This window comes from Ovis canadensis, chromosome 6, assembly GCF_042477335.2.
Source record: "Ovis canadensis isolate MfBH-ARS-UI-01 breed Bighorn chromosome 6, ARS-UI_OviCan_v2, whole genome shotgun sequence".
NCBI classification, from domain to species: Eukaryota; Metazoa; Chordata; class Mammalia; order Artiodactyla; family Bovidae; genus Ovis; species Ovis canadensis.
In genome coordinates, this window is record NC_091250.1 from 41,717,439 (window position 1) to 41,743,291 (window position 25,853).

The following is a 25,853-nucleotide window of genomic DNA, read 5'->3' on the forward strand; positions in this document are numbered from 1 at the left end:
CAATTGGGCGCTGTTTTTGCTTTGGCTCCATCCCTTCATTCTTTCTGGAGTTATTCCTCTACTGATCTCCAGTAGCATACTGACCTGGGGAGTTCCTCATCCAGTATCCTACTATTTTGCCTTCTCATACTGTTCATGGGGTTCTCAAGGCAAAAATACTGAAGTGGTTTGCCATTCCCTTCTCCAGTGGACCACCTCTCCACCATGACCCGCCCGTCTTGGGTTGCCCTGTGGGCATGGCTTGGTTTCCTTGAGTTACACAAGGCTGTGGACCTAGTGTGATTAGATTGACTAGTTTTCTGTGAGTATGGTTTCAGTGTGTCTGCCTTCTGATGCCCTCTTGCAACACCTACCATCTTACTTGGGTTTCTCTTACCTTGGGCATGGGGTATCTCTTCACGGCTGCTCCAGCAAAGCGCATCCACTGCTCCTTACCTTGGACGAAGGGTATGTCCTCACCGCCACCCTTCCTGACCTTCAAAGTGGAAGAGCTCCTCTATGGACCTAACAGAAGAAGAAGATATTAAGAAGAGGTGGCAAGAATACACAGAAGAACTATACATAAAAGATCTCCATGACCTGGATAATCACAATGGCGTGATCACTCATTTAGAGCCAGACAACCTGGAACGTGAAGTCAAGTGGGCCGTAGAAAGCATCACTACAAACAAAGCTAGTGGAGGTGATGGAATTCCAGTGGGGCTATTTCAAATCCTGAAAGACGATCCTGTGAAAGTGCTGCACTCAATATGTCAGCAAATTTGGAAAACTCAGCAGTAGCCACAGGACTGGAAAAGGTCAGTTTTCTTTCCAATCCCAAAGAAAGGCAATGCCAAAGAATGCTCAAACTACCACACAATTGCACTCATCTCACCTGCTACTAAAGTAATGCTCAAAACTCTCCAAGCCAGGCTTCAGCAATACGTGAACCATGAACTCCCTGATGTTGAAGCTGGTTTTAGGAAAGACAGAGGAACCAGAGATCAAATTGCCAACATCCGCTGGATCATGGAAAAAGCAAGAGAGTTCCAGAAAAACATCTATTTCTGCTTTATTGACTATGCCAAAGCCTTTGACTGTGTGGATCACAATAAACTGTGGAAAATTCTGAAAGAGATGGGAATACCAGACCACCTGACCTGCCTCTTGAGAAAACTGTATGCAGGTCAGGAAGCAACAGTTCGAACTGGATATGAAACAACAGACTGGTTTCAAATAGGAAAAGGAGTATGTCAAGGCTGTATATTGTCACCCAGCTTATTTAACTTCTATGCAGAGTACATCATGAGAAACGCTGGACTGGAAGAAACACAAGCTGGAATCAAGATTGCTGGGAGAATATCAATAACCTCAGATATACAGATACCACCCTTATGGCAGAAAGTGAAGAGGAACTAAAAAGCCTCTTGATGAAAGTGAAAGAGGAGAGTGAAAAAGTTGGCTTAAAGCTCAACATTCAGGAAACGAAGATCATGGCATCTGGTTCCATCACTTCATGGCAAATAGATGGGGAAACAGTGGAAGCAGTGGCAGACTCTTTTTCAGGGGGCTCCAAAATCACTGCAGGTGGTGATTGAAGACATGAAATTAAAAGACGCTTACTCCTTGGAAGAAAAGTTATGACCAACCTAGATAGCATATTCAAAAGCAGAAACATTACTTTGCCTACTAAGGTCCGTCTAGTCAAGGCTATGGTTTTTCCTGTGGTCATGTATGGATGTGAGAGTTGGACTGTGAAGAAGGCTGAGCACCGAAGAATTGATGCTTTTGAAGTGTGGTGTTGAAGAAGACTCTTGAGAGTCCCTTGGACTGCAAGGAGATCCAACAAGTCCATTCTGAGGGAGATCAGTCCTGGGATTTCTTTGGAAGGAATGATGCTAAAGCTGAAACTCCAGTACTTTGGCCACCTCATGCGAAGAGTTGACTCATTGGAAAAGACTCTGATGCTGGCATGGATTGGGGGCAGGAGGAGAAGGGGACGACAGAGGATGAGGTGGCTGGATGGCATCACTGATTCAATGAATGTGAGTCTGAGAGAACTCCAGGAGTTGGTGATGGACAGGGAGGCCTGGCGTCCTGCAATTCATGGGGTCACAAAGAGTTGGACACGACTGAGCCACTGAACTGATGGGACCTTGATAATATCTGCCACCACAATGGCAAGTGGTTAGAAATCCCTTATGTTCAGGCTTTCTTTCTCCGCTCTCAACCCTTTCTCTGTGAATCCTGTTCTACTTCTCAAATACTTTTAGCCTTCTCTGGGCCACATCCTCCTAATTCAATGTCTCTCGATTCCTGTTCAGACTTTTCTTCTTCTTCCTTGACCCTTCCAACCACAGACTACCCCCTATCACTCCCAATCCCCTTGCAGTCGCTCCAGATCCAGTTCCACAGCCTCCACCTTACATCCCCTCTTCTCTCCCTCTTTCTGAAGGCAGCTCCCAACTCCCCTCCCCAGCCTTTGCCTGTAATAAGCTCTGAGTTCTCAGCCCCACCCTCTACCCTGAGGGTCCCAAGGCTTTACCCAGACCTCCCTAGATCTCCTCCCCACAGCCAGTCCTGAACAACTTTAAAACGGGAAACTTCACTGCAGGACCCCGCTCCTTCCCCTGCTCCAGTCCTCCCTTCAGGGGAAGTAGCTGGAGCAGAAGGTATTGTTAGGGTTCATGTCCCATTCTCCCTCACGATCTGTCTCAGACTGAAAGCATCTTGGCTCCTTCTCCTCATACCTGGATATCATCTAAAATAATTCAAGTGTCTTACCCAGTCTTATGACTTAACCTGGCATCATATTTACATCATCCTTTCCTCCACTCTTCTCCCAGAAGAGAAAGAATGAGTATGGCAAGCCTTTCAGGTGCATGCTGATGAGATACATAGGACAGATGACCCTAAGCCCGTAGGGGCAACAGCTGTCACCCAAGAAGATCCCAACTGGGATTATCAGGCAGGGAGACCTGGATGAGTAGCCCATAATCACATGGTTGCTTGTCTCACTGTGGGCCTTCAAAAGGCAGGGCATTAAAAAAAAAAAAAAAGGCAGGGCATAAGGCCGTCAACTTTGATAAGCTCCAGGAAATAATTCAAGGGCTAGATGAAAACCCAGTACAATTTCTGGCCAGGTTAACAGAACCACTACAAAAATATACAAAATTACCTTATGACCCAGCAATCCCACTGCTGGGCATACACACTGAGGAAACCAGAATTGAAAGAGACACATGTACCCCAATGTTCATTGCAGCACTGTTTATAATAGCCAGGACATGGAAACAACCTAGATGTCCATCAGCAGATGAATGGATAAGAAAGCTGTGGTACATATACACAATGGAGTATTACTCAGCCGTTAAAAAGAATTCATTTGAATCAGTTCTGATGAGATGGATGAAACTGGAGCCGATTATACAGAGTGAAGTAAGCCAGAAAGAAAAACACCAATACAGTATACTAACACATATATATGGAATTTAGGAAGATGGCAATGACGACCCTGTATGCAAGACAGGGAAAGAGACACAGATGTGTATAACGGACTTTTGGACTCAGAGGGAGAGGGAGAGGGTGGGATGATTTGGGAGAATGACATTCTAACATGTATACTATCATGTGAATTGAATCGCCAGTCTATGTCTGACGCAGGATGCAGCATGCTTGGGGCTGGTGCATGGGGATGACCCAGAAAGTTGTTATGGGGAGGGAGGTGGGAGGGGGGTTCATGTTTGGGAATGCATGTAAGAATTAAAGATTTTAAAATTTAAAAAATAAAAAACTAAAATTAAAAAAAAAAAAAAACAAAAATATACAAAATTAGACCCCACTTCATCAGAGGGCACCATTGTCCTTAACACCAATTTTATCTCCCAGTTGTCCCCAGATATCCGAAAGAAACTAAAAAAGGCAGAAGGCCCTCAAACCCCTCACCAAGACCTTTTAAATTTAGCCTTTAAGAGTTTCAATAACCGGGAAGAATAGTCAAAGCTAGAGAAGGCCCAAAGAGATCAGGCGAAATGCCACCTTTTAGCCCTTGCCCTACGTGGCTCCAAGCCACCATCAACCAACAAAGAAAGGAAGCCACCTGGACCCTGCTTCAAATGCAGCAAAGAAGGCCACTGGACCCGCTCGTGCCTAAAGCCAAGGCCCCCTCCAGGTTCATGTCCCAGCTGTGGCATAACAGGACATTGGAAAGTCAACTGCCCAAGTCCACCTCCAGGGATCCGGACATTCCCCTCCTGGTTCCGAGCAGGAGTCCTCCGACCAGCTTTGCCCAGCTTCCACAGACTTGCCACTGAAGACTGAAGGTGCCCAGGGCCCCAGGGCCCCAGGCCCCGACTCTCATTACCTCTATGGAGCCCAGGGTAACTCTTACAGTGGCAAGACCACTTACAAGCCTTCACCAACTGAACTATCCATGAGCTACTTCTAACTCACTCAGATTATCAAACACTTTGACCCCACACAAATCCCCTTGACCCACATTCCAGCCTTTTCTTATCTTACCCCCACAATGTCTTATCTTACCCACATGATGCCCCTGTCCTGAAGGAAGCAGTTACAGAAGATTGACCTTTGGCCCTTATCCGAAATCAAAAAGGCGGGAATGATAGGGCCCACATGGGGTCTCATTGATAAGATGGCTCATTATGTCAACCTTGCAAATGAAGAATAAAATCACAGTGATCTGTGAGACTGACCAAACTGCCCAAATGGCATCCTGTTATCTCACTGGCACTTATCTTCTCAAAGCTGCAAGACCACCAGATTCCAGACCTCTGGCTATGTGACCATCTCTTCACAGAATTTTTCATTGGTATAAGAAGGACTCCATCAGAAAGAGAGAACACTGGTTCTCCTTAAGAGCCAGTCACTCTCTCTTTTCCCTCTAATAAATTTCCTTTTTCTTGCCTGACTGCCCAGCTCGCTCTTTTTCCCTCTGCACTCACCTTACAGCTGTCTGAGCTTCTCTTACTTCAACTTGAATTTCTTTGAAACCAGTGTAGTCTGAGGTCATAACAAGCCAGGGGTTGTTTGGACTCTACTTGGGCAGTTTGAATCTCAGTTTGGGTTTCTACTGAGGCAACCCTTCTGGGCGGTGACGGGGGGGAGATGACTTTCAGTTTGGAGCCCTGGGTACAGGGGCAAATTAGGAGGACAGGAGGGAGCTGAAGGTTTCATACCCAAATCTATACCCGTAGGACATAAGTCTGGCATGTCTTGCAGAGAAAAAGGTCAACACATATGCTACTTCTACCCATTCCCCTTGTTTTCTACAGAACTGGCCTAATTGTAAAATAGTAGTATAATTAAAAGACCCTCCAACTGGCTACCGTTTGCCTTCCTCCAATGGATACCGTGGCCATGCAGGATCACATAGGAAGATCAGGCATACCATCTTTAAGCTCTAAGGATCAAATCTATCCCAGTTTTTCAGGATACAGTTCAAAGGAGTGAGGCTGGAATTGTTAGCTCCCATCTGTAAGAGAGGAAAAAGTGACCAGTGCCATCTTTCTACCGGAGGCGTCCCTCGCTGCTCTAGATGGGGATGTAGACAGACTTTCCACCAAAGCTTTCCTTCCCTGGTCTGACTTAGTCTGTCCCTTACTGACGCAGGCACCATACTCATACCTCCCAGTTCTACCACCAAGGCGGGGTGGAGATGAATCAGGGGTATACCTGATGGCATCCCAGATTGATTTTCAGTTCCTTATCTGCCTGTTACCCTCTCACTTCTACAGAGGATGAGAGAGAAATGTAATGCATCACAGTAATTTATTCCAAGGCCACACAGATTGGAGCTAGATTTTGAACCTAGGCAGTCTGGATCCGGAGTCAAAAATCTTAATTGCCTTATTTTTTACTTAGACTATAGAAACGAAATATTTATCTTTAATGCTAACTGAAACTAGTTATTTCAGAAGCTGAAATTTTACTACTCATATCTATGCATGCATGCGTGCTCAGTGGCTACAGCCATGTTGGACTCTTTGCAACTCAATGGACCATAGCCCTCCAGGCTCTTCTGCCCATACTGTGCCTCAATTTACTCATCTATAAAAAGGAGACAATAATAATACCTACTTCACAGGGTTGTTGCAGATATTCAAAAAATGAATAGACCCTTTTGCAAACCTCTAATGAAATAACAGATTTTGACAATGACCATCAGTTCTTTCCAGGATCACAAAGAGATGAGCTATTACATGCCTCCAGGTGAAAATACACTACACTGTTTTAGCAATATTCCTACAAAAACATAAAATTCGAATCAGATCAAGCACTTAAATCAAAAATACTAGTTTAGAGGAAATACAGCGATGGAGAAATATGTTAAACCAGATTATAGGAACATAATCAGAAAAATCTAGATTGAAGAAAATTCTGTAGGACAAATAACTATTTATTCAACAAAAAAACTGCAGGGGAACAAACAAGGGATAGGGTGAGAACCTATAAATCAAGAGACATAAGAGACACACCAACCAAATGAAATCTGTAGAATTAAAAGCATCTTTTAGAGACACATACTGAAATATTTACAGATGAAACAGTGATGTCTGAGATTTACTTGAAAATAGTCCAAAGTGGGGAGGGTAGGTGCTTGCATCAGGGAGCAGGTAGGTACTTATTTTCAGGAAAGTTATCAGTTGTCCATCAACTTTCCCTTTTTTGTATCTTTTTTTCCCCTAGGAATTTTAAAAATCCTATTGGTGATCAAAAATTAATGGAAGATGGAACTAGCAGGTTTACCTGCAAAGGAAAACCAATTTACCATTTCATGGGGACCAGTACCTTCAGTCAATACACTGTGGTCTCAGATGTCAACCTTGCCAAACTAGAGGACGATGCCAATTTAGAGAGAGTTTGTCTGCTTGGATGTGCATTTTCAACTGGCTATGGAGCTGTCATCAACAACGCCAAGGTAAAATGGTTAATCACCAGGCTGTGTAAGATAGATGTCACTGGGAGGCAGCATGATAAAGCAGCCAGATTTATCTTCAAAAACTGGCCCTGCCATTTATTACCTTGGTGACTCTAGGCAAGATATTTACCCTCTCCACTCCTCTCTCTACTGTAATATCTACTACAAATAGTTGTGGGGATAATTAAATCATATTACATATGCAAGGCATCTGGCCCAGAGGCTAGCATATAGCTGGCACCCAGTTCATGTTCATTTCCTTTCCTTTACTACTATGTTAGATTATTGACTATCCCTGATTTAAGTACAGTCTGCTTAAACATGTCCCCTAAATATGTCCCTTGTCCTGGGACAGCAGATCCGGTCAAGAGACAACAGAAACTACACCCATATAGCCACCTAGTTTCTCCTTGATGCAGCAGATTAGAAAGTGAAAGTGAAAGAAAGTGAAGTCGCTCAGTCGTGTCCAACCCCGTGGACTGTATGTACTCAGGCTCCTCTGTCCATGGGATTCTCCAGGCAAGAATACTGGAGTGGGTTGCCATTTCCTCTCTCTCAAGTGTAGTAATTCATCTTTATGTCTCACTTTGCCCCTATGTGGCTTCAAGGGAGGGTCTCAGATGGCAGCCCTGATGGTGACAAGATGCGTCCCTGAAATTCCATGTTAGAATTTAGAGGCGTTTACAAAGCTCTTCAACTGACAGACTAGAGTGATGTCACTATCACTTGGATGCTTCAAACGACCTCCTTTTTTTTTTTTCTTTTTTTAATTTGTACTGCCTGCCTGCAAGCAAAGGCTCCCCTTCCATCCACTCCCACTTCCTCCTCCCTCTGGTGCCACCTGAGAAGCTGGTCCCCAGGCCGCCCTCCCTGTCCCCATGCAGCACCCCGGATAGGTGAACCCACCCCCTTGCCTCCAGGCGCACCCCCACAGGCAGATCTGAGCACACTATCCATCTTTCTTGTCGTCCTGTCCTCAGTTACCCTTTCTCCCTCTCTCCATCCGTCCACTAGCGCTCGCTCTCTGCCTATTTCAAGGAGCTATTCTGAGCTATTCTGAGCTTCAGGAGGCTGAGAGAAAGCACAGAGCTGCCAGAGTCAGGCACATGTAGCTTCAAACCCCAATCTACCACTTCTGCAGGATTTTACATGCTCAGTTGCTAAGTTGTGTCCAGCTCTTTGCAACCCCATGGATTGTAGCCCACAAGGCTCCTCTGTCCGTGCGATTTCCCAGGCAAGAATACTGGTGACCTCCTTATTTGAACCTCCTTGACATCAATCTTTATCCCTTAACTCTAAACTGCAAAATGCAACTAGAGTGGTCTTCCTAAACAACAAAATCTGGAGGTTTCATTCCCCTTTAATTATTCCCCTTTTCCTTCAATATGCTAGTCATCCTTTCTATTTCCTTTCATGGTTCGCTCTTCCCCTGGGCCTGACCCCCAGGCTCTGGGTTCTAAATGTGGCCTCTAGACTTTTCACACCTGGCTCCCACCAACACTGCCTGGAAAGCTCCCCCACTTCTTCTGTCTGACTCCAGTTATTTGTCACTTCCCATTGGAAACCTACTCCATCCTCCCAGGCATGCATTGGGCATCCCTCACAGTTTCCCCTAAAGTATCTGTATTTATCCCTTTCTTCCTTCTTATCACACTATGGAGATATTTCCCACTTATTTCTCCTTCTTATTAGATGATTTTCTCCATAAGGACAAGAATTCTCTCTTGTTCATTGTGATGGCTCTGGAGCCTAGCTTTGTGCCTGGCACATAGTATGAGCTTGGAAAGTTTTCAGCAAGTGAATGAATAAAGCCGGGTTCATATGTAATCCCTAAAACATCTTGGTGAGGCTTAGTCCTCAGCTTTGCAATCCAACTATTCTTTTTTATAAGATTATATAAAGTTGTTCAGTGTCAAGAAAATGAAGTCAGCCTAACCAAAATAAAAGGCTGATCTAGTAGCCAAAATATCAAGATACAACTTTTTGTTGAGAATTGTATCAGTCAAGCAGATAGGGATGCTATTCTTGGCTCTCGGTATATTATCTCTTTCTAAAAATTCATTCATTCATTTATTCATTAGCAAAAATTTAAGACTATATGGGAAGTCAAACTATAATCTGAAGGCTCCTACAGGAAGGGCATTGTTAGCTGGGAGGAGTTAAAAGCTGAGTGACCCTGGCAGTCAAGCCATATTTTCCTCTAGATAACACTGGAGTCACGGGAAAGAATTACTGTTCTTTGCTACAATCGCCAGCAGCAACACCACCACAGCCACCTTTTCACCCTGCCCTTTTCTGGACTCCATGTCCACTATCACCTTCTACCACAGGAGTCTTTCTTCAGGGATATTAAGCCTTGTGATTCAGCCATAATTTTCTTTTAAATCTAGTGAAAGCTTACCTAAATTCCCAGAATCTGTTCTTCCTGATGCTGAAGAACAGCTAATCCACCTCATGACATACTCAAAAAAGAGAAATAAATTTGATAGGAGCAAGTAAAAAGAAGTGAATTGTCAGTAATCTAGAAAAAGGCAAGAGCTTTAGTAATTTTTAATTTACCCCTGAGAAGAAAAGTGATGCAATAACTCTGATTAATTATTAAGGACCATTCCTCCAGCATCACCAGAACTCCTTGTTCTTTTCAATCTGTTTGCATATTTTATTGCCAAATTAATTACATTTCATAGAGATCTCTGGAAGCATAAAAGTGTCCTAAGAGTGTTGTCTGTAGATAGATAATCATACACTATTTAAAGCTCTATTATTAATTGGGATTATAAGATCAAATTGCCAACATCCACTGGATCATGGAAAAAGCAAGAGAGTTCCCGAAAACATCTATTTCTGCTTTATTGACTATGCCAAAGACTTTGACTGTGTGGATCACAATAAACTGTGGGAAATTCTGAAAGAGATGGGAAAAGCAGACCACCTGACCTGCCTCTTGAGAAATCTGTTTGCAGGTCAGGAAGCAACAGTTCGAACTGGACATGGAACAACAGACTGGTTTCAAATAGGAAAAGGAGTACGTCAAGGCTATATATTGTCACCCTGCTTACTTAACTTATATGCAGAGTACATCATGAGAAACGCTGGACTGGAAGAAACACAAGCTGGAATCAAGATTGCCAGGAGAAATATCAATAACCTCAGATATGCAGATGATACCACCCTTATGGCAGAAAGTGAAGAGGAGCTAAAAAGCCTCTTGATGAAAGTGAAAGAGGAGAGTGAAAAAGTTGGCTTAAAGCTCAACATTCAGAAAACGAAGATCATGGCATCTGGTCCCATCACTTCATGGGAAATAGACGGGGAAACAGTGGAAACAGTGTCAGACTTTATTTTGGGGGGCTCCAAAATCACTGCAGATGGTGACTGCAGCCATGAAATTAAAAGACACTTACTCCTTGAAGAAAAGTTATGAGCAACCTAGATAGCATATTCAAAAGCAGAAACATTACTTTGCCTACTAAGGTCCGTCTAGTCAAGACTATGGTTTTTCCTGTGGTCATGTATGGATGTGAGAGTTGGACTGTGAAGAAAGCTGAGCACCGAAGAATTGATGCTTTTGAAGTGTGGTGTTGAAGAAGACTCTTGAGAGTCCCTTGGACTGCAAGGAGATCCAACTACTCCATTCTGAAGGAGATCAGCCCTGGGATTTCTTTGGAAGGAATGATGCTAAAGCTGAAACTCCAGTACTTTGGCCAACTCATGCGAAGAGTTGACTCACTGGAAAAGACTCTGATTCTGGGAGGGATTGGGGGCAGGAGGAGAAGGGGATGACAGAGGATTAGGTGCCTGGATGGCATCACGAACTCGATGGGTGTGAGTCTGAGTGAACTCCGGGAGTTGGTGATGGACAGGGAGGCCTGGCATGCTGCGATTCATGGGGTCGCAAAGAGTCGGACACAACTGAGTGATTGAACTGACTGACTGATTTGACTGATACCTGATAACCTTCCCTTGTAGCTCAGATGGTAAAGAGTTCACCTGCAATGCAGGAGGCTGGGCTTCAATCCCTGGATCCAGAAGATCTCTGGGAGAAGGGCATGGCAATCCACTCCAGTATTCTTGCCTGGAGAATCCCATGGATAGAGAAGCCTGGTGGGCTACAGTCGATGGGGCTGTATAGTCGGACATGACTAAGCGACTAACACAAACAATAAAACAAACTGTACTTTATAATGAGCCCCCACCCCGAACTGCAATTAAAGACACTTTTACACACAAGTGTCCAGTTGTATAACACAATTGGTACAGTGTATTCAGTTTATGCACTGTTGTAAGCTATGCACGACAACTGTGTACAACATTGCTTCAATGAGAAAAATGCATGTCTACTTCCAGTTAGACTTACTGGTGAAATTTATAACAGTCTCTGGAGAAATATATCTGGAAATATACTAAACTCATGCCACAGTATCATAGTAAAGATTACATAGTATGTATAGAACGGTGTTCTGAATATTTGCAAAATATATATATTCTTTTTCCCTGAGTGGCAAAAGCCAGTGTATGCATGTCTGCTACTGCTGCTGCTGCTAAGTCACTTCAGTCGTGTCCGGCGCTGTGTGACCCCATAGACAGCAGCCCCCCAGGCTCCCCCATTCCTGGGATCCTCAAGGCAAGAACACTGGAGTGGGTTCCCATTTCCTTCTCCAATGCATGAAAGTGAAAAGCAAAAGTGAAGTCACTCAGTCGTGTCCAACTCTTAGTGACCCCATGGACTGCAGCCTACCAGGCTCCTCCATCCATGGGATTTTCCAGGCAAGAGTACTGGAGTGGGGTGCCATTGCCTTCTCCGGAGTATGACACATAAATTAAAGTAAAAAAGTCTCTCTTTCCTTAACGGTTTTGTTTTCAAATTAGAATATATCAAGGACTTTTCCTGGACACGTTTTATCTTTCTCTTGGGTTTATGCTTTTAATTCTAACAGGTTCTTATCACCACTGGAAAATATTAATTGAACATATCTCTGTATAGTATTTTTCCCATTATACCACTCTACAAAATAGCATATTCCAGTTACAGCAGCTTTCCTTGTCATCTCACATATTATGTTTCTGTTGAATTCAATGTAACAAACATTTACTAAAGACAAAACATACAGAAGACTCCTTGATATTAATATTAAAGATTATATGCCCTCAAAGACTTTAGTCCACGTGCACACACACAAAATCACTCAAAACTAATTTCGAATTAAATGATATACAAAATGCAAAAAGATGGGTACTAATTTCTAATTGTAGAATCAAGGAACATTTCAAGGGTAGAGTGTGATTTAAGTTAGGTCTAGACATACAGATTATATTTTAACTAAAGGAAATAAGGTGAAAAGCACATCAAGCTGAGGGAACAGCATGAACTAAGGCATGGGGAAAGAAAAGTGCAACATTTGGCTGTAGTTGTAATACTGCGATTACTATGGAGAAGTTGAAAGGTTTCAGACCAAGATAATAAAAATCTTTCAATACCATGCAAAAACATACCTTCTTTGTTCCATTTGAATGAAGTGATGATTTGGGATGATAACATTAATTCATATTTAGAGGCATATTATTGGTCATTCAAAACCAATCACAACATTAATACCAAAAAAAAAAACAAAAAAGACCTATTAGAAATACAGATGTCAAATTACTTGACTTTTTTTGATCTAGATCTTATTTAAATTTAATTTTTTATTTTATAATGCAATATAGTTGATTTACAATGTTGTATTAGTTTCAGGTGTACAGTGAAATGATTCAGTTATACATATATGTATATTCATATGTAAATAGTCCTGCAATGAACATTGGGGCTTGTGATCTATTTAAAGTGAAGTTGCTCAGTCATGTCCAACTCTTTGCAACCCCACGGGCTGTAGCCTACCAGGCTCCTCCATCCATGGGATTTTCCACGCAAGAATACTGGAATAGGTTGCCATTTCCTTCTCCAGGAGATATTCCTGACCCAGGGATTGAACTCAGGTCTCCTGCATTGTAGGCAGACGCTTTACCGTCTGAGCCACCAGAGAAGATCTATTTTAAAAAGAAACCAGTAAGCCTTTTAAAATGTCTGGGCTTCAGTTTCTGTTCTCATAACACTAAAGGGAAAAGGAAGATAAGAGAATGATTTTTACTTGGGTTTGTAGAATTATGAGCTGATAATTCTAATTCTAATAGCCTTCAAATGTTTCTTCAAATTTAGCCAGTGATTCATACATTTTCACATTGGCAAATTTCCCCCATTTAGCTATATCATTTAGCTTTACAACAGACAGGCTTTAATATATCTGTTCCTGCCCCCACTCAACTCTGTCCCTTTTTTTGCTCCCACTTCACTCTGTCCCTTTTTCAAAAATGGGACCAGCTGCTTGAAAAGTTAATTTATAATGTTCTTGCCTGCAGGTCACACCTGGTTCTACCTGTGCCATCTTTGGCCTAGGAGGTGTCGGTCTCTCTGCTGTAATGGGTTGTAAAGCATCAGGAGCTTCCCGAATCATAGTTATTGACATCAATAGTGAGAAGTTTACAAAGGCAAAAGCCCTTGGAGCCACTGACTGCCTCAATCCTAAAGACCTAGACAAACCCATTCAAGAGGTCATCGTTGAAATGACCAATGGAGGTGTGGACTTTGCCTTTGAGTGTGTAGGAGGAGCTAAAATCATGGTATGTATTTTTTATAATAAGATATAGTAAATATTTCTTATTGACATAATTAACATTGAAAATATATTAATATGCTTATATTTAATATTTATATTTATGTATATATGTTGTTTATATAAATAATACTTATTAATATATTAGATGCATTATACATTATGTAACATGTAATTAATTTTTGTTATATTGCTAATTACTACTTAATATTAATGTGTTATTAACATGTGTTTATTCTTTCACATGAAATTCAGCAAAAACATTAAGAGAAAACTTACAAATTAAAAGAATTATGCCTATGAGAAATGAGGGAAAAAGAAAAGGCAGTCCTAGAAGAGGGAATAGACAGGGTGTCTGGTGTCCCTCCTAACAGCCAAAGGTATCCACTTTCACATTAAAGTACAGGCAGGAGAGGTTAGCAACCTGCAAACAAGCCAGTTCTGTCCATTAGATCTAAATAAACGGTCTGCAGAATTAGGTCCAAATTATGTGTGAAATTTTCAATTAAAAAATCAACAAGCTGCAAAATTAAATCTAAATCCTTTTTTCCTAAACACTACAATTTTGATTCATTCAGATTTCTTCTCCTCTCAGGACAGGAAAGGAGGGCCCTTCTAAGTGTAGGGTCCTGAGCAACTGCATGATTACAAATCCACACCTCTAGTCTTGTATGTTCTGCTCCAAAAGATGGGGTAAAGAGCCAACAGGCAACGTAAGGATTAGTTAGCCTCCAGAGTGCGCAGCCTCAGTCTCCAGCAAATACTCGCCTAATGCATATTTGCTCAAAGACACCATTGGGAAGAGTTTGTTTTGTTTTTTTAACAAGATGACTAGAGAAATTATCAACTAAATTTTCTGTGTATGGAGTCTTATTTCATTAGTGAGAACTGTGAACATTAATAGTTATGACACTCTTCCTTTTTATTTACACCTTCACTCAGCCTGGCTCCTAAAACTCTCCTCTAAGGAGAGGCTTTCCAGGTGGCACTAGTGGTAAAGAACCCACCTACCAATGCAGGAGACACAAGAGGCGAGGGTGTAATCCCCGGAGAAGGAAATGGCAACCCACTCCAGTATTCTTGCCTGGGAAATTCCATGGACAGAGGAGCCTGGTGGGCTACAGTCAACAGGATTGCAAAGTGTGTGTGTATCTTAGTCACTCAGTCGTGTCTGACTCTTTATGACCCCATGGACTGTAGCCCACTAGGCTCCTCTGTTCATGGAATTTCCCAGGCATGAATACTGTAGTGGGTTACCTTTCCCTTCTCCAGGGGATCATCCCAACCCAGGGATTGAACCTGGGTCTCCACACTGCAGGCAGACTCTTTACCATCTGAATACCAGGGGTGCAAAGAGGCGGACACAACTGGGCACTGGGAGGCTATAAAGAATGCAATTCTGTACTTCAATCTCCCAGGAGCAGGCTTTGCTAATTCTTCTCCTCAGTTCTCAGCTGACATGTCTTCCCCAGGAGAGAATGGAAATTGGGAAGAGCTGCTGAGAGCAATAGGCTGCCCTTCCTGGGTCTTGCCTCTCAGAATGGTTTCACTGCAAATGGTGCGACAGCTTAACAGGTGGATTCATGTCAATGTATGGCAAAACCAATACAGTACTGTAAAGTAAAATAAAGTAAAAATAAAAATTTAAAAAATAAAAAAATAAAGACCTCAGAAGAGGGCATTCCAAGAAAAAAGAGAGAGAGAGGATCTGGCCGGTAATAAGCATATGCGCATATGTGCTCAGTTGCTCAGTCCTGTCTGACTCTTTGTGACCCCACAGACTGTAGCCCACCAGGCTCCTCTGTCCATGTGATTTCCTAGGCAAGAATACTGGAGTGGATTGCAATTTCCTCATCTAGGAGATCTTCCCGACCCATGTCTTCTGCATTGGCAGACAGATTCTTGACCACTGCACCACCTGGGAAGGACTCAATAAATGCTATTACTGAAATTCAAGCAGGGAGGGCTCCTTGTCCTGCACTGCTCCCCTGCATCCAAAGCTTCAGGCCCTACTTTTTAAATTGTCCTTGGAACCTGAGGACTGCAATGTGCCACATCCACTCCTCCACTTCCCACACCTCACATGTTTCACAAACACTGAAATTCAGCCCATTTAACCTTATTTTTCTAGTATAGAGATTCTCAAAACTGGCTATACTTTAGAAGTATCAAGGGAGTTGTTTTTCAGTGTCAATGAATAGACCCATACCTAGGATATTCTTATGCACTGGGGACCAAGGTACTAATATTTTTTACAAGTTTCTCAAGCTGAGAACCACTGATCTAAATCTTTCAGCTTCCATTATTATCTTATTTATTACACCAAGAAATGTATTTTAAATCATGGAACAGAATCACACTAGAGAATCCAAATAAAAAGAGATGAGTTTATTTAACCACAAAAAATGAGCTGCCTACCCTTCCACCAAGGGAAAGGAAAGCTAAATTTCTAGGTTGTGGAAGACATTCCAGTAATGGGTATGAACTTGATTCTGATGATTTCTAATGCTCTAAAGCAGCCTAAGAAATCCAACAAAACAATTAGAAGTTTACAGTAATGGACAATTTTATAAGATTTTGAAAACTAAAAATAATTCTCATCAAAACTTATCAGAGGCTACTAAATAAAACCATGTATTTGCATATAATACCCATTTAACTAAGTCATATTTATGGAGGTCAATTCCCTGCTTGGAGAAAAGCTCAGAAATGGAGAAAAGGGCAATAGGAAAGACATTAAATTTAAAAATAAAGAGGAGGGTTCCTTGGCAGTCCAGTGGTTAAGACTCCACACTGTCACTGCAGAGGGCACAGGTTCAATCCCTGGCCAGCAAACTAAGATCCCTAAGCCACATGGCACAGCCAAACCCAAAATGGGAATAATCTAAGCGGCTCCCTTAAGGTAACAAGCAGTGCCTGTGTGGTTTTCCTCTCTTTGTGGGTTCTTCTGTACAATATGCATTAAACAAAAATGCTTCTGCCATACAAGAAGTGTAGAAAGTAAAAGAGTTGCTATTTAGAAATGTTAGAAATTTTCAAAACTATAAATAAACACATATTCAAATAAAGATTTCAAAACACATTCTAAAAGTTCTAGGTCATTTTCCATCCCTAGTAAGACAGAAACAGCGAGAGAAGAGGGAGAGAATATACCATACTTCAGACTGCTTCTTTCATATAGTGATCAGTGATGAAAAGGAACAGTATTTCTAGTGGAACTTCTGTAGAAGTAAAAGTCATGTTGACAAGTGAGAATCAAGTTGAGTACGTACTATGGCAAAGGAGAAGAAAATGGCACCCCACTCCAGTACTCTTGCCTGGAAAATCCCATGGACAGAGGAGCCTGGCGGGCCACGGTCCATGGGGTCGCAGAGAGTCGGACACAACTGAAGTGACTAAGCATGCATGGCAAAGGATATGGGGTAAATTATACTTTTCTTCTATAATATTAGTCTCAAAAGATTTTTAAATGTTCAACTATACCACAGGGCTTCTATGTGGAATGGCCATCCACAAGTTTATATTTTTCTTAAACTTATTTATGTTTTCAATCTAGGCATTTCATATTCATTCTAAACCTGCAGTAAGTTAACAATTTTTTTTCTTCTATCATGCAAAGATCAGTGCAAATCCTCTGGGTCCCTGTTTTCCATGTGGTGACTTAGCAATGAAGGAAGTTCTAATTTATGGCTTTACAATCTTAACACGAGGTTCTCATGGTTGTTAGAGCAGAAGGGATAGCTGGCAGGTTGCCCACTGGCTTTTCCATTTTGGCCAGGAAATGGCACACATCATTCTGGCCTGTAGCCCAGAACTAGTCATGGGACTCTATGTAACTGCAGGAGAGCTCAAAACTATAGGGAAGCAGATGAAATGTTTGATGAGCAGCAGCCACTATCATTTTCTGTTTAACTGTTTTGTCTTCTGTTTTCAATAACATTTCTTTTAATTTATCCTACATTGAGATCTATTAAGTTACAGTATATGCCTCATATTTACTTATTCACTCTCTCTTCATGACTTAATTTGGATCCTAAGCCTCTGGAATTGCAAATATCTTTGCACATTCCATTGTAGATGGTAAAAAACTTGTTGATTCTAGTTTACAATATCGTCTATAGATCTTTCCTTAACTTCATGTATGTGTATTTTTCTTGACATACAATGAAATACACTATAGGTTCAGCATAACTGTGGTATTAAACAAAGTAAAATATGTTTTGTTTTGTTTAAATATCATTTTTGATGATGTTCAGAATTTTATTGGATGTGCTATCTGAAACAGAGCATAAGTGCAAGTCTCAATCTATATTATGACCATAAGGTCATAATGCAGAGTTGTGTAAATTTTCCCTGAAGCATTGAACACACCCACATTGCAGTTCATGTTCTACTTTTCTACCTACTCAGCTAATCTTTATTTTGTTTGACCTTCCAGAGAGCAGCCCTGGACAGTGTAACAGTTGGCTGGGGAGTATGCACTATCATTGGAGTAAACGTTGGTGACAGTGGATTGAATGTTTCTGCAGTGGAGCTATTAATGGGCCGCACTCTAACTGGAACAAGCTTTGGTGGTCAGTTTTTGTTTTCTTTTCTCTTCACAGTAGTACTCAAATTATCATAATGAAGTATACTGAAAGGAAAGAAAATTTATTTTTTAAAATATTGAGTGCCTAGAATACATCTGAAGACTACATGAAAGCTATTTATTCTATTGGTTACTTGAAAGTAAACAGAATTTTTATAGAAGGATAACTGTAATTTGCAAATTGAAATTCAATTTACATTAAAATAGACCAACATAGGGGAACAAAAGGTAGACTTGGATCAAACTGAGATAATTCCTTATCTAGAAATAGAAAATAATCTTGAATTTTTCTCTTGAAGAAAAAATTTAATAAATTAAAAATACACACACAAGAAAATTAAAGATGGCAGAGGGATAATCTATTTGAAACAACCCATATCTGACCTAAAAATTTTGTTCATTTGACAAACACTGGTTAAACTATCCCTTCATGTCAAGACCCATGTGTTTATTTGACATTTTGGGCAATTACAGGTTGGAAAGGTGTCACTTCTGTTCCAAAGCTGGCTGCTGACTACAAGACTAAAAAATTGGATTTGGATGCATTGGTCTCCCATACCCTACCTTTTGACAAAGTCAATGAGGCATTTGACCTAATGTACCAAGGAAAAAGGTAAATTACCAGATGAGTGAGCAGTCTGAAAAATCTTTACAATGATTCTAATTTCATTTGATGTTGAAAACTAACCAGTTTTTCTTTTCTGACACTTCCACATTATCAGAAGTACTCAAAACCCTTAAAAGATTAAACAGTGGCCATTTGGAAAAAAGAAAAGCTTCGTACTCTATCTCCATAATATACATGGAGTATATTAAGTCATGTCTGATTCTTTGCGACTCCATGGACTGTACCACACTAGGCTTCCCTTGTCTTTCACTGTCTCCCAGAGAGTCTTTCACTGTCTCTCACTATCTTCTCTCTCTTTCACTAACTCACTCTCTCTTTGCTCAAAGTTATGTCCACTGAGTCAGGGATGCCATCTAACCATCTCATCCTCTGTCGCCCACTTCTCTTCCTGCCCTCAATCTTTCCCAGCATCAGGGTTTTTCCAGTGAGTCAGCTCTTCACATCAGGTAGCCAAAGTATTGGAGCTTCAGCTTCAGCATCAGTCCTCCCAATGAATATTCAGAGTTGATTTCCATACACTGTTCCAAAATAGAGTGATGGTATAAACTGACACACATTTTCCCCTTTGTAAACAATTTTTAACTCAGTTGGGGCTACTCTGGAGAGAAAGTGATTTCTAGATTATAATGTCAGGTTCCCTTGGTACATTATTGCCCTGGCTCTGGAATTACTGTGGTCTGCAATTGACATAGAAGGCCCACTCCAGGCCCTTCATTATCAGATTCAGATGAAAACCATGAAAATGTGAGCAGTGGGGGACAGATGTCCAATACTTCAAGGATGTCCCAACTTTCTCATTTTCTAGGTTTGTCATGGGTATCCTGTAAGTAATTCAAGTCTACAATTTCAGATATGTTGTTCTCTCCTGGCATAGACCCTAAGAACTGATTTATAAAAGTGTCCCAATTATGGGATCCCTAGTAACTGGGGAGCAAGACTAGGATCAATGATTTTGGTTAAAATAACCACAGCATTGGTCAATGGGAGCAAAGGACAAAACACCAGGAACAGTATTGAATAGAGAAAAAGCAAAAAGGCAACAAAAAGAAAATATATCACAAAAGAGGCAGGGGAAAACCATACAGTTAAATGACAGGAATCTGAAGCAGCGAATAAATGTTGCAAAAGAAGAAAATAGGTCCACAGTGTGAAGACCCAGGATATTTCCTGAGGAAGATACCTGAGAAAATATCTCTACTATATGAACTTCCTAATTTGCAAATGTGTTCACTGCAACATATCAAAAGGAATGTCAATAAAAAGAAAGGAAATCATCCCTGCTGAGTGAGGTGAAGATAATTTTCTTTGCAGTTTGAGAGCAGACTCCCTGTGCTTTCAGATAGCTTAACAGAAAAGGAATATGTGAAGAAGAAACTGAATCTCTTGCATGAATTTCTGCAAACAGAAATAAAGAAGCAGTTATGTGACTATGTAAATTACATAAAGAAGAATTATCAGTGGAGGGCTACTTGGGTAAAATCAAATCCTTTTTATATAAAGATCTGTCCTTGGAAAACAGAGCTCAGGCTTTCAGTTGAGAAGTGAATGGATGTCTAGAAAACAAATGGTAAAGACTGCAGAATGAGAACAGCAAAGGAAAACAAGTCCCCCAAACTTGTTTCTAAACTTTGTATACCTAGAAAAAGCCAGTCTGATGAGAAACAAAGTTTAGGCCCACCCAGGATTATAAGGCAAACTAGCAGGCAGACCACCATCACATCTCATTTCACAAGGAGACCTGAGGAAGAAATTGAAAGACGAAAATTGGACAATTTTGTCAATGAAGAAGAAAAGGACCAAGAGGAAAAACGACATAAAGTCACATCCAGAGAACCAGTTGCTAGACCACTTGCTGCAGAAGAACCAGAGAGAGTAAAACCCATAAACACACTTGGAAATGGAAGAACAAAGAGATGAAGAGATTTAGAAGTCAAGCAAAGAACCAATACCTAAACAGAAATACTAAGGAGGAGCCACACAGAACCAGAAGTTCAGGCTGAAATGGATAAAGGAGATGAGAAAGATGGAAAGAAACACAAAAGACAACCCAAAGACTCTAGCTGCCAGAGACATGAAGAAAAATAACCTGAAAGAGTAAAATCACAAGTTTCTCATTACAAAGATGAGGATGAAAAATTCTGGAAACTGGAAGTCCAAGATTAAAGTGCCAGCAGAGAGGAGAAGAGATGGAAAACTACATCCAAAGACCCAACTGAGAAAAAGAAAAAACAGCTCAAACTAAAACAGTGGTGTCCTCCAAGACCCACCCTCTGAAGTGCATTCAATGCAGACAGTACCTGGATGATATCACATCAGACCTCTTGGAGCTGTTCCTAGTAGGCAAATGTGAGGACATGTAGCTTTTCACACATTCACAGCAAAGTAAAGGTCTAGAAAGTACTGTCAGAAAACTAGGCCTTGGAGGGGGCATGGATTCTGATGCCCTGATGGCAGAGGATGATAGGGAGACCTATATCCACAAGCAGTGGTATGATCAAGACTATGAGAGATTTGAGTTCCCTCCAAAAACTCAGCTGATGGAGGAAAAGTAAAAAGTCTACACAAGCTGTGCGTATCTGACTGAAATGAGGCAACAAGAAATTCCCAAGATCACAGAGCAGCTTGAGCACCTGGATGGCCGAGTTCCCTACGGTTCAGTTACCAAGCATGTCATTCGATATCAAGTGGATGAAAGTGTATATACCTCTACCCTGAGGCCTTCACGGTGGACATGCAGCTGTCCAGTCCTGTAAAACACTCACAGAAGGAGCCTATGGATAAAGATCTGAATCTAGAATACTACCAGAAATACATCAAACTACATCAAAGGCAGAGACCTGGACACCCCTGAGCTATACTGAACTGGCCACATAAGACATCTTCTGTATCAAGAGTAATGGCAAGCCCAATGAGAGAGACATCTTGTCTACAGGTGGGCAAAGGCCTCTGCTCTTCCAGGAGGCAGTAGATTCTGCCAGAAAATCATGCCTACAATGGAGCTGTAACATTGCACACATGGTTGTGTTTTAAGAGTTAGGTAGAGGTAGTTCTTTTTCCAAATGTTTCTAATTGTCTGTGGGCACTGACAATGACCATAACTATCTGTCATAGCCCTTGCTTTTAGACCTCTATTTTAAAGTTGCAGAGCTCTTTCTGCAAAAGAAAGAAGTCCAGCAAATGACAAAAGCACAGGGGTGGAATGTGTGGGCTCTGTCTGAGCCACCCCCTAGGGATCCTTTAGTTCGGTTTATGACTATCGGCATTCTGTTCCTTCTCATGAGCCCCTTCCCACTCGCTGCTCTTTCTGGGCTCTCCTTTCTTCCTTTTTACAGGGTCTCTCCCTGTCCACACTTTTCCTAATATCTTGACTTCACTCAGTCTTTTTCTGGGATCCTAACAGTGGTTAGGAGCTAACCTGAAACTAATCCATACAGATATAAAGTTGCTTTACTTCCTAGCTATTGCAAAGTGAAGATTTTCTAGAGAAAAAAATAGGAAAAATATGCATTATTCTTTAAGCTACACAGAGTAATTTAGTGTGTAAACCCCACAATATCTTGTACCATCTCAATAACCCTGTAAGTAGTATTCATCACATTAGGAGTTGGATTAGGATTTAGGGCCTTACTGGGCTCCTCTAGTGACTCAGACGGCAAAGAATCTGCCTGCAATGTGGGAGACCTGGGTTTGATCCCTGGGTTGGGAAGATCCCCTAGAGAAGAGAACAGTTATCCACTCTGGTATTGTGGCCTGGAGAATTTCATGGACAGAGGAGCGTGGCAGGCTGCAGTCCGTGGGGTTGCAAAGCCTGGGACATGACTGAGCAACTTTCACTCTCACTTTAGAGCCTTACTGGCATTCATAGCTCCTCCAGCACTCTTTTTCTCAGTCATGGCATATATCCACAAGGACTACTAAGAGCAGCCAAATGGAAAATGTTGCACTACTTTACCAATACCTGGGCAAGACTCCCACACTATACCATGTAGGCCTGATAATCAGTGGTAGAATGGAGGCCAAGGGGTAGACCACCTGAATAAGGTCTCCTGCTTCCCCCTGGCTCACCAAGAAAACCAGTTGACTGCCCACACAGCTAGAAAGGTGGCAAAAGAGAAGGCAGAGAATGGGCCTCCCCAAGGATGCTGATACATCCAGGTATGCTGATACCACACAGGAACAAGAAGTACAATTGAGGTTAGACCCTCCTGCCATACTAACTGCATAGTAGCAAGGTAGTGGAGGGAACACAGCACCCAGTTGGCCTCTTAAGGTGCAGTGACCCTGACTTATGGTGTGGAAAGGCCACAGAAGTTCTCCTTCCATCGGAAGGTGTAGCTCCAGGTCCTGGGTGAAAACAGTATGTATGCTGGCAACCTGCTGATGCCAGGGATTTCACAGCTCCAACAGTAAGGTCCAGGAGAAGACTGCATATATCGAAGGAGTAGAAATCTTTGAATTCTCCGAAAGCAGCATTCCAACACATCAACCACTAATTTTTTTGATGCCCAATTTTCTCTAAGCTACAGGAGAGCCAAGAACAGTTACCCCAAGATGAAAATCACACTACAGTCTCCACTGTAGTGGAGTGCTCTACTTCTCTATAACACCAGTGGGCAACAAGAACTTTGCCAGAGTCAAGTGAGGGTCTCCAATTTTTCCCCAGGTTACTAACACCATATGAAATATTAGTAATGTCATGAATGGAAGTGGGTGACAAGATAAAAGAAATTAGGCTTAGCGAAGTAGGTATTTATACAGAAATATTAAACCTAATCTTGAAACAAACAAAAAAAATTATTTGTGGATTTTGGTGAAATTTACCATGAAAATTATACTGATTGTTGTTTTATTATTATTAACAGCATTCGGACAGTCCTGCTCTTTTGACAACACCAGGAACAATCTGGAATACTAGCTGACTAAATCTGAACCTGTCTTGTTAATCCATTACCTGATATGATGAATAATGATAGCCATGAGTTTAAACAGATATTTACAGTTAATACTCAATATTAAATAGCTATAAAATACATCAATATTTCCTATGTTGAATAACCTTGATAGTTGATATGTTTATGAAGAGAGTCATATGATGTTTGGACATTGTTTAAAACTAGTTCTGAGAGCTGGAAGTGGGGAATGAAGGGGTCATAAATAAAACTAGATTGTCTATATGTTTATAATTTTTTAGGTGGGGTGATAAGATATATGGGGTTTCACTATACTGCTCTCTCTACTGTTGTATATGTTTTAATTTTTCCATAACAAAAACCTTTTTACCAGAAAAAAAAATCATTATTGATATGTAGACTGTAATAAGATACACATATCTTTAAAACACACATCATATATGTAACACAATTTAAAATAAGCAACAAGCTACTCTTCCTTAATTAGCTGCTAAATAATTTTAATACCTGTTAATTTCTCTTAGCTCCACTTCACCACTGTGAACTATAATCACAAGTAGTGGGATATCAGAAACTATATAAATGAGTGTATATATATATATTTTTAAGAAAATATATTTATACTCTCTAATTTCTGTTTTTATTAAATAAGTCCCCTTTTTATTTCAGAATTATCACAATGTACAATGTGAACATCTATTTACTAAAGTTGTACTAAATAATCTATTAATAACTCAATCTATTTTCTTTTTTTGACAAATATATATTGCTTTTATGTGGAATCTAAATAACTATTACGAATAAACTTATTTCTAAAACAGAGATAGAGTTACAGATGTATACTAGAAATGACAAAGAACAATGTACTTATTATAAATGTAAATAAAGCTATTAATAGTTGCAGGACATAATAGACAATAAGATTTATATGAAAAGCAAAATGAGAGTTTTCAAACTATTATACTAACAGATTTCACAATGGACAGTTTAAGATAGATAATAATTCAGATCAGAGTAACAAAGACTATTTCTCAATTTAGCATAATTTCTGAAATCTACCAGTTTGGGGTTTTGCTTGTTTGTTTTTAATGTTTACAACACACTGAACTCTGAGAGAAGATAAACTTCTCTGAAGTTTTGGCTGAGGAAGGTAGTAATATCTCAAAGTAGAAATCTATATTTCTGTTTATTTAAATTCTCTCATTAGAAATAGCAGCCAGTCGATCCATTGGTAAAGGCTCCCTTTGTTGGCATTGTGGGGGATAGGACGCACCCCATGTGTGGTTGCCCTTTCTCATGCTATTCCCTACGTTAGTTCTCTTCCTTCTCCTCATGCCCTGCCCTCCTCTCCTTGGCTTCCTCAGTCCTTCCCAGGTCTAGCTTGAGACCCACCTCCTCTCAGATCTTGGCAGCCACAAAGCTGTATTTATTCCTTGATGTCCTTTGGCTCTTAGTGTCTTTAGTGAAACCTTACCGCATGCAGCTTCTTCCATTGTTATTTTCAAGTCTATGTTGGTAAACTCCTTAAAGGTAGAACAATCCTTGAATCCACCCTTCTATTAGAAATGCTCAATGGATACATGGTGTCTGATACCAAAATTTATCCTCACAATGTTGTAGCCACACATTCCAGGAAACAAACTCACTCAGAAGGACAATGCAGATAGCAGAGTGCAGTTTATTACACCGGCAGGCCCAACGCAGAGTCTCCTCTTAGCCAAGGACCCCGACCAGTTTTTGTGAAAACCTTATATATAATGGCAATCCACTCCAGTACTATTGCCTGGAAAATCCCATGGACAGAGGAGCCTGGTAGGCTACAGTCCATGGGGTCGCAAAGAGCTGGACACGACTGAGCAACTTCACTTCACTATATACCCTAAGAGTACCCACTCAAACTTGCCTCACCAAATTCCCTGAAACTAGTCTGAACAAATGAAAAGAAAGATACAATCAAAGTTAACCTGTGATTCATATGCCTTAAGCCTAGGTAGTTAAGAGTGGACAATTATCAATAGGCCTGTGGTCATACCCCAATAAGCATAATAGAATTTATGATTCTATTTGGTTATACAGATAATTAGGGTATTCTTTTAGGTGATGGAGAGTCTAGGTATGAGCCTTGGGGCTCTTCCATGGAGGGGGTGGGGGTCTGGTT

The 25,853-nt window shown here is 41.0% G+C and overlaps 1 protein-coding gene across 5 annotated transcripts in view; it reads left to right on the forward strand.

Annotated features, from left to right (window-relative positions):
* Window positions 1-23,957, forward strand: part of LOC138442392 (all-trans-retinol dehydrogenase [NAD(+)] ADH4-like) — an 86,449-nt gene extending 62,492 nt beyond the window's left edge. For all 5 annotated transcript variants that reach the window (XM_069593647.1, XM_069593649.1, XM_069593650.1 and 2 more), the window contains 5 exons: window positions 6,688-6,919; window positions 13,316-13,576; window positions 18,008-18,143; window positions 18,632-18,770; window positions 23,648-23,957. In XM_069593647.1, coding sequence (XP_069449748.1) covers window positions 6,688-6,919; window positions 13,316-13,576; window positions 18,008-18,143; window positions 18,632-18,770; window positions 23,648-23,672 — 793 coding nt within the window. In that variant the 3' untranslated portion in view covers window positions 23,673-23,957. The remainder of the gene's footprint in view (window positions 1-6,687; window positions 6,920-13,315; window positions 13,577-18,007; window positions 18,144-18,631; window positions 18,771-23,647) is intronic.
* The last annotated feature ends 1,896 nt before the right edge of the window (window positions 23,958-25,853 follow it).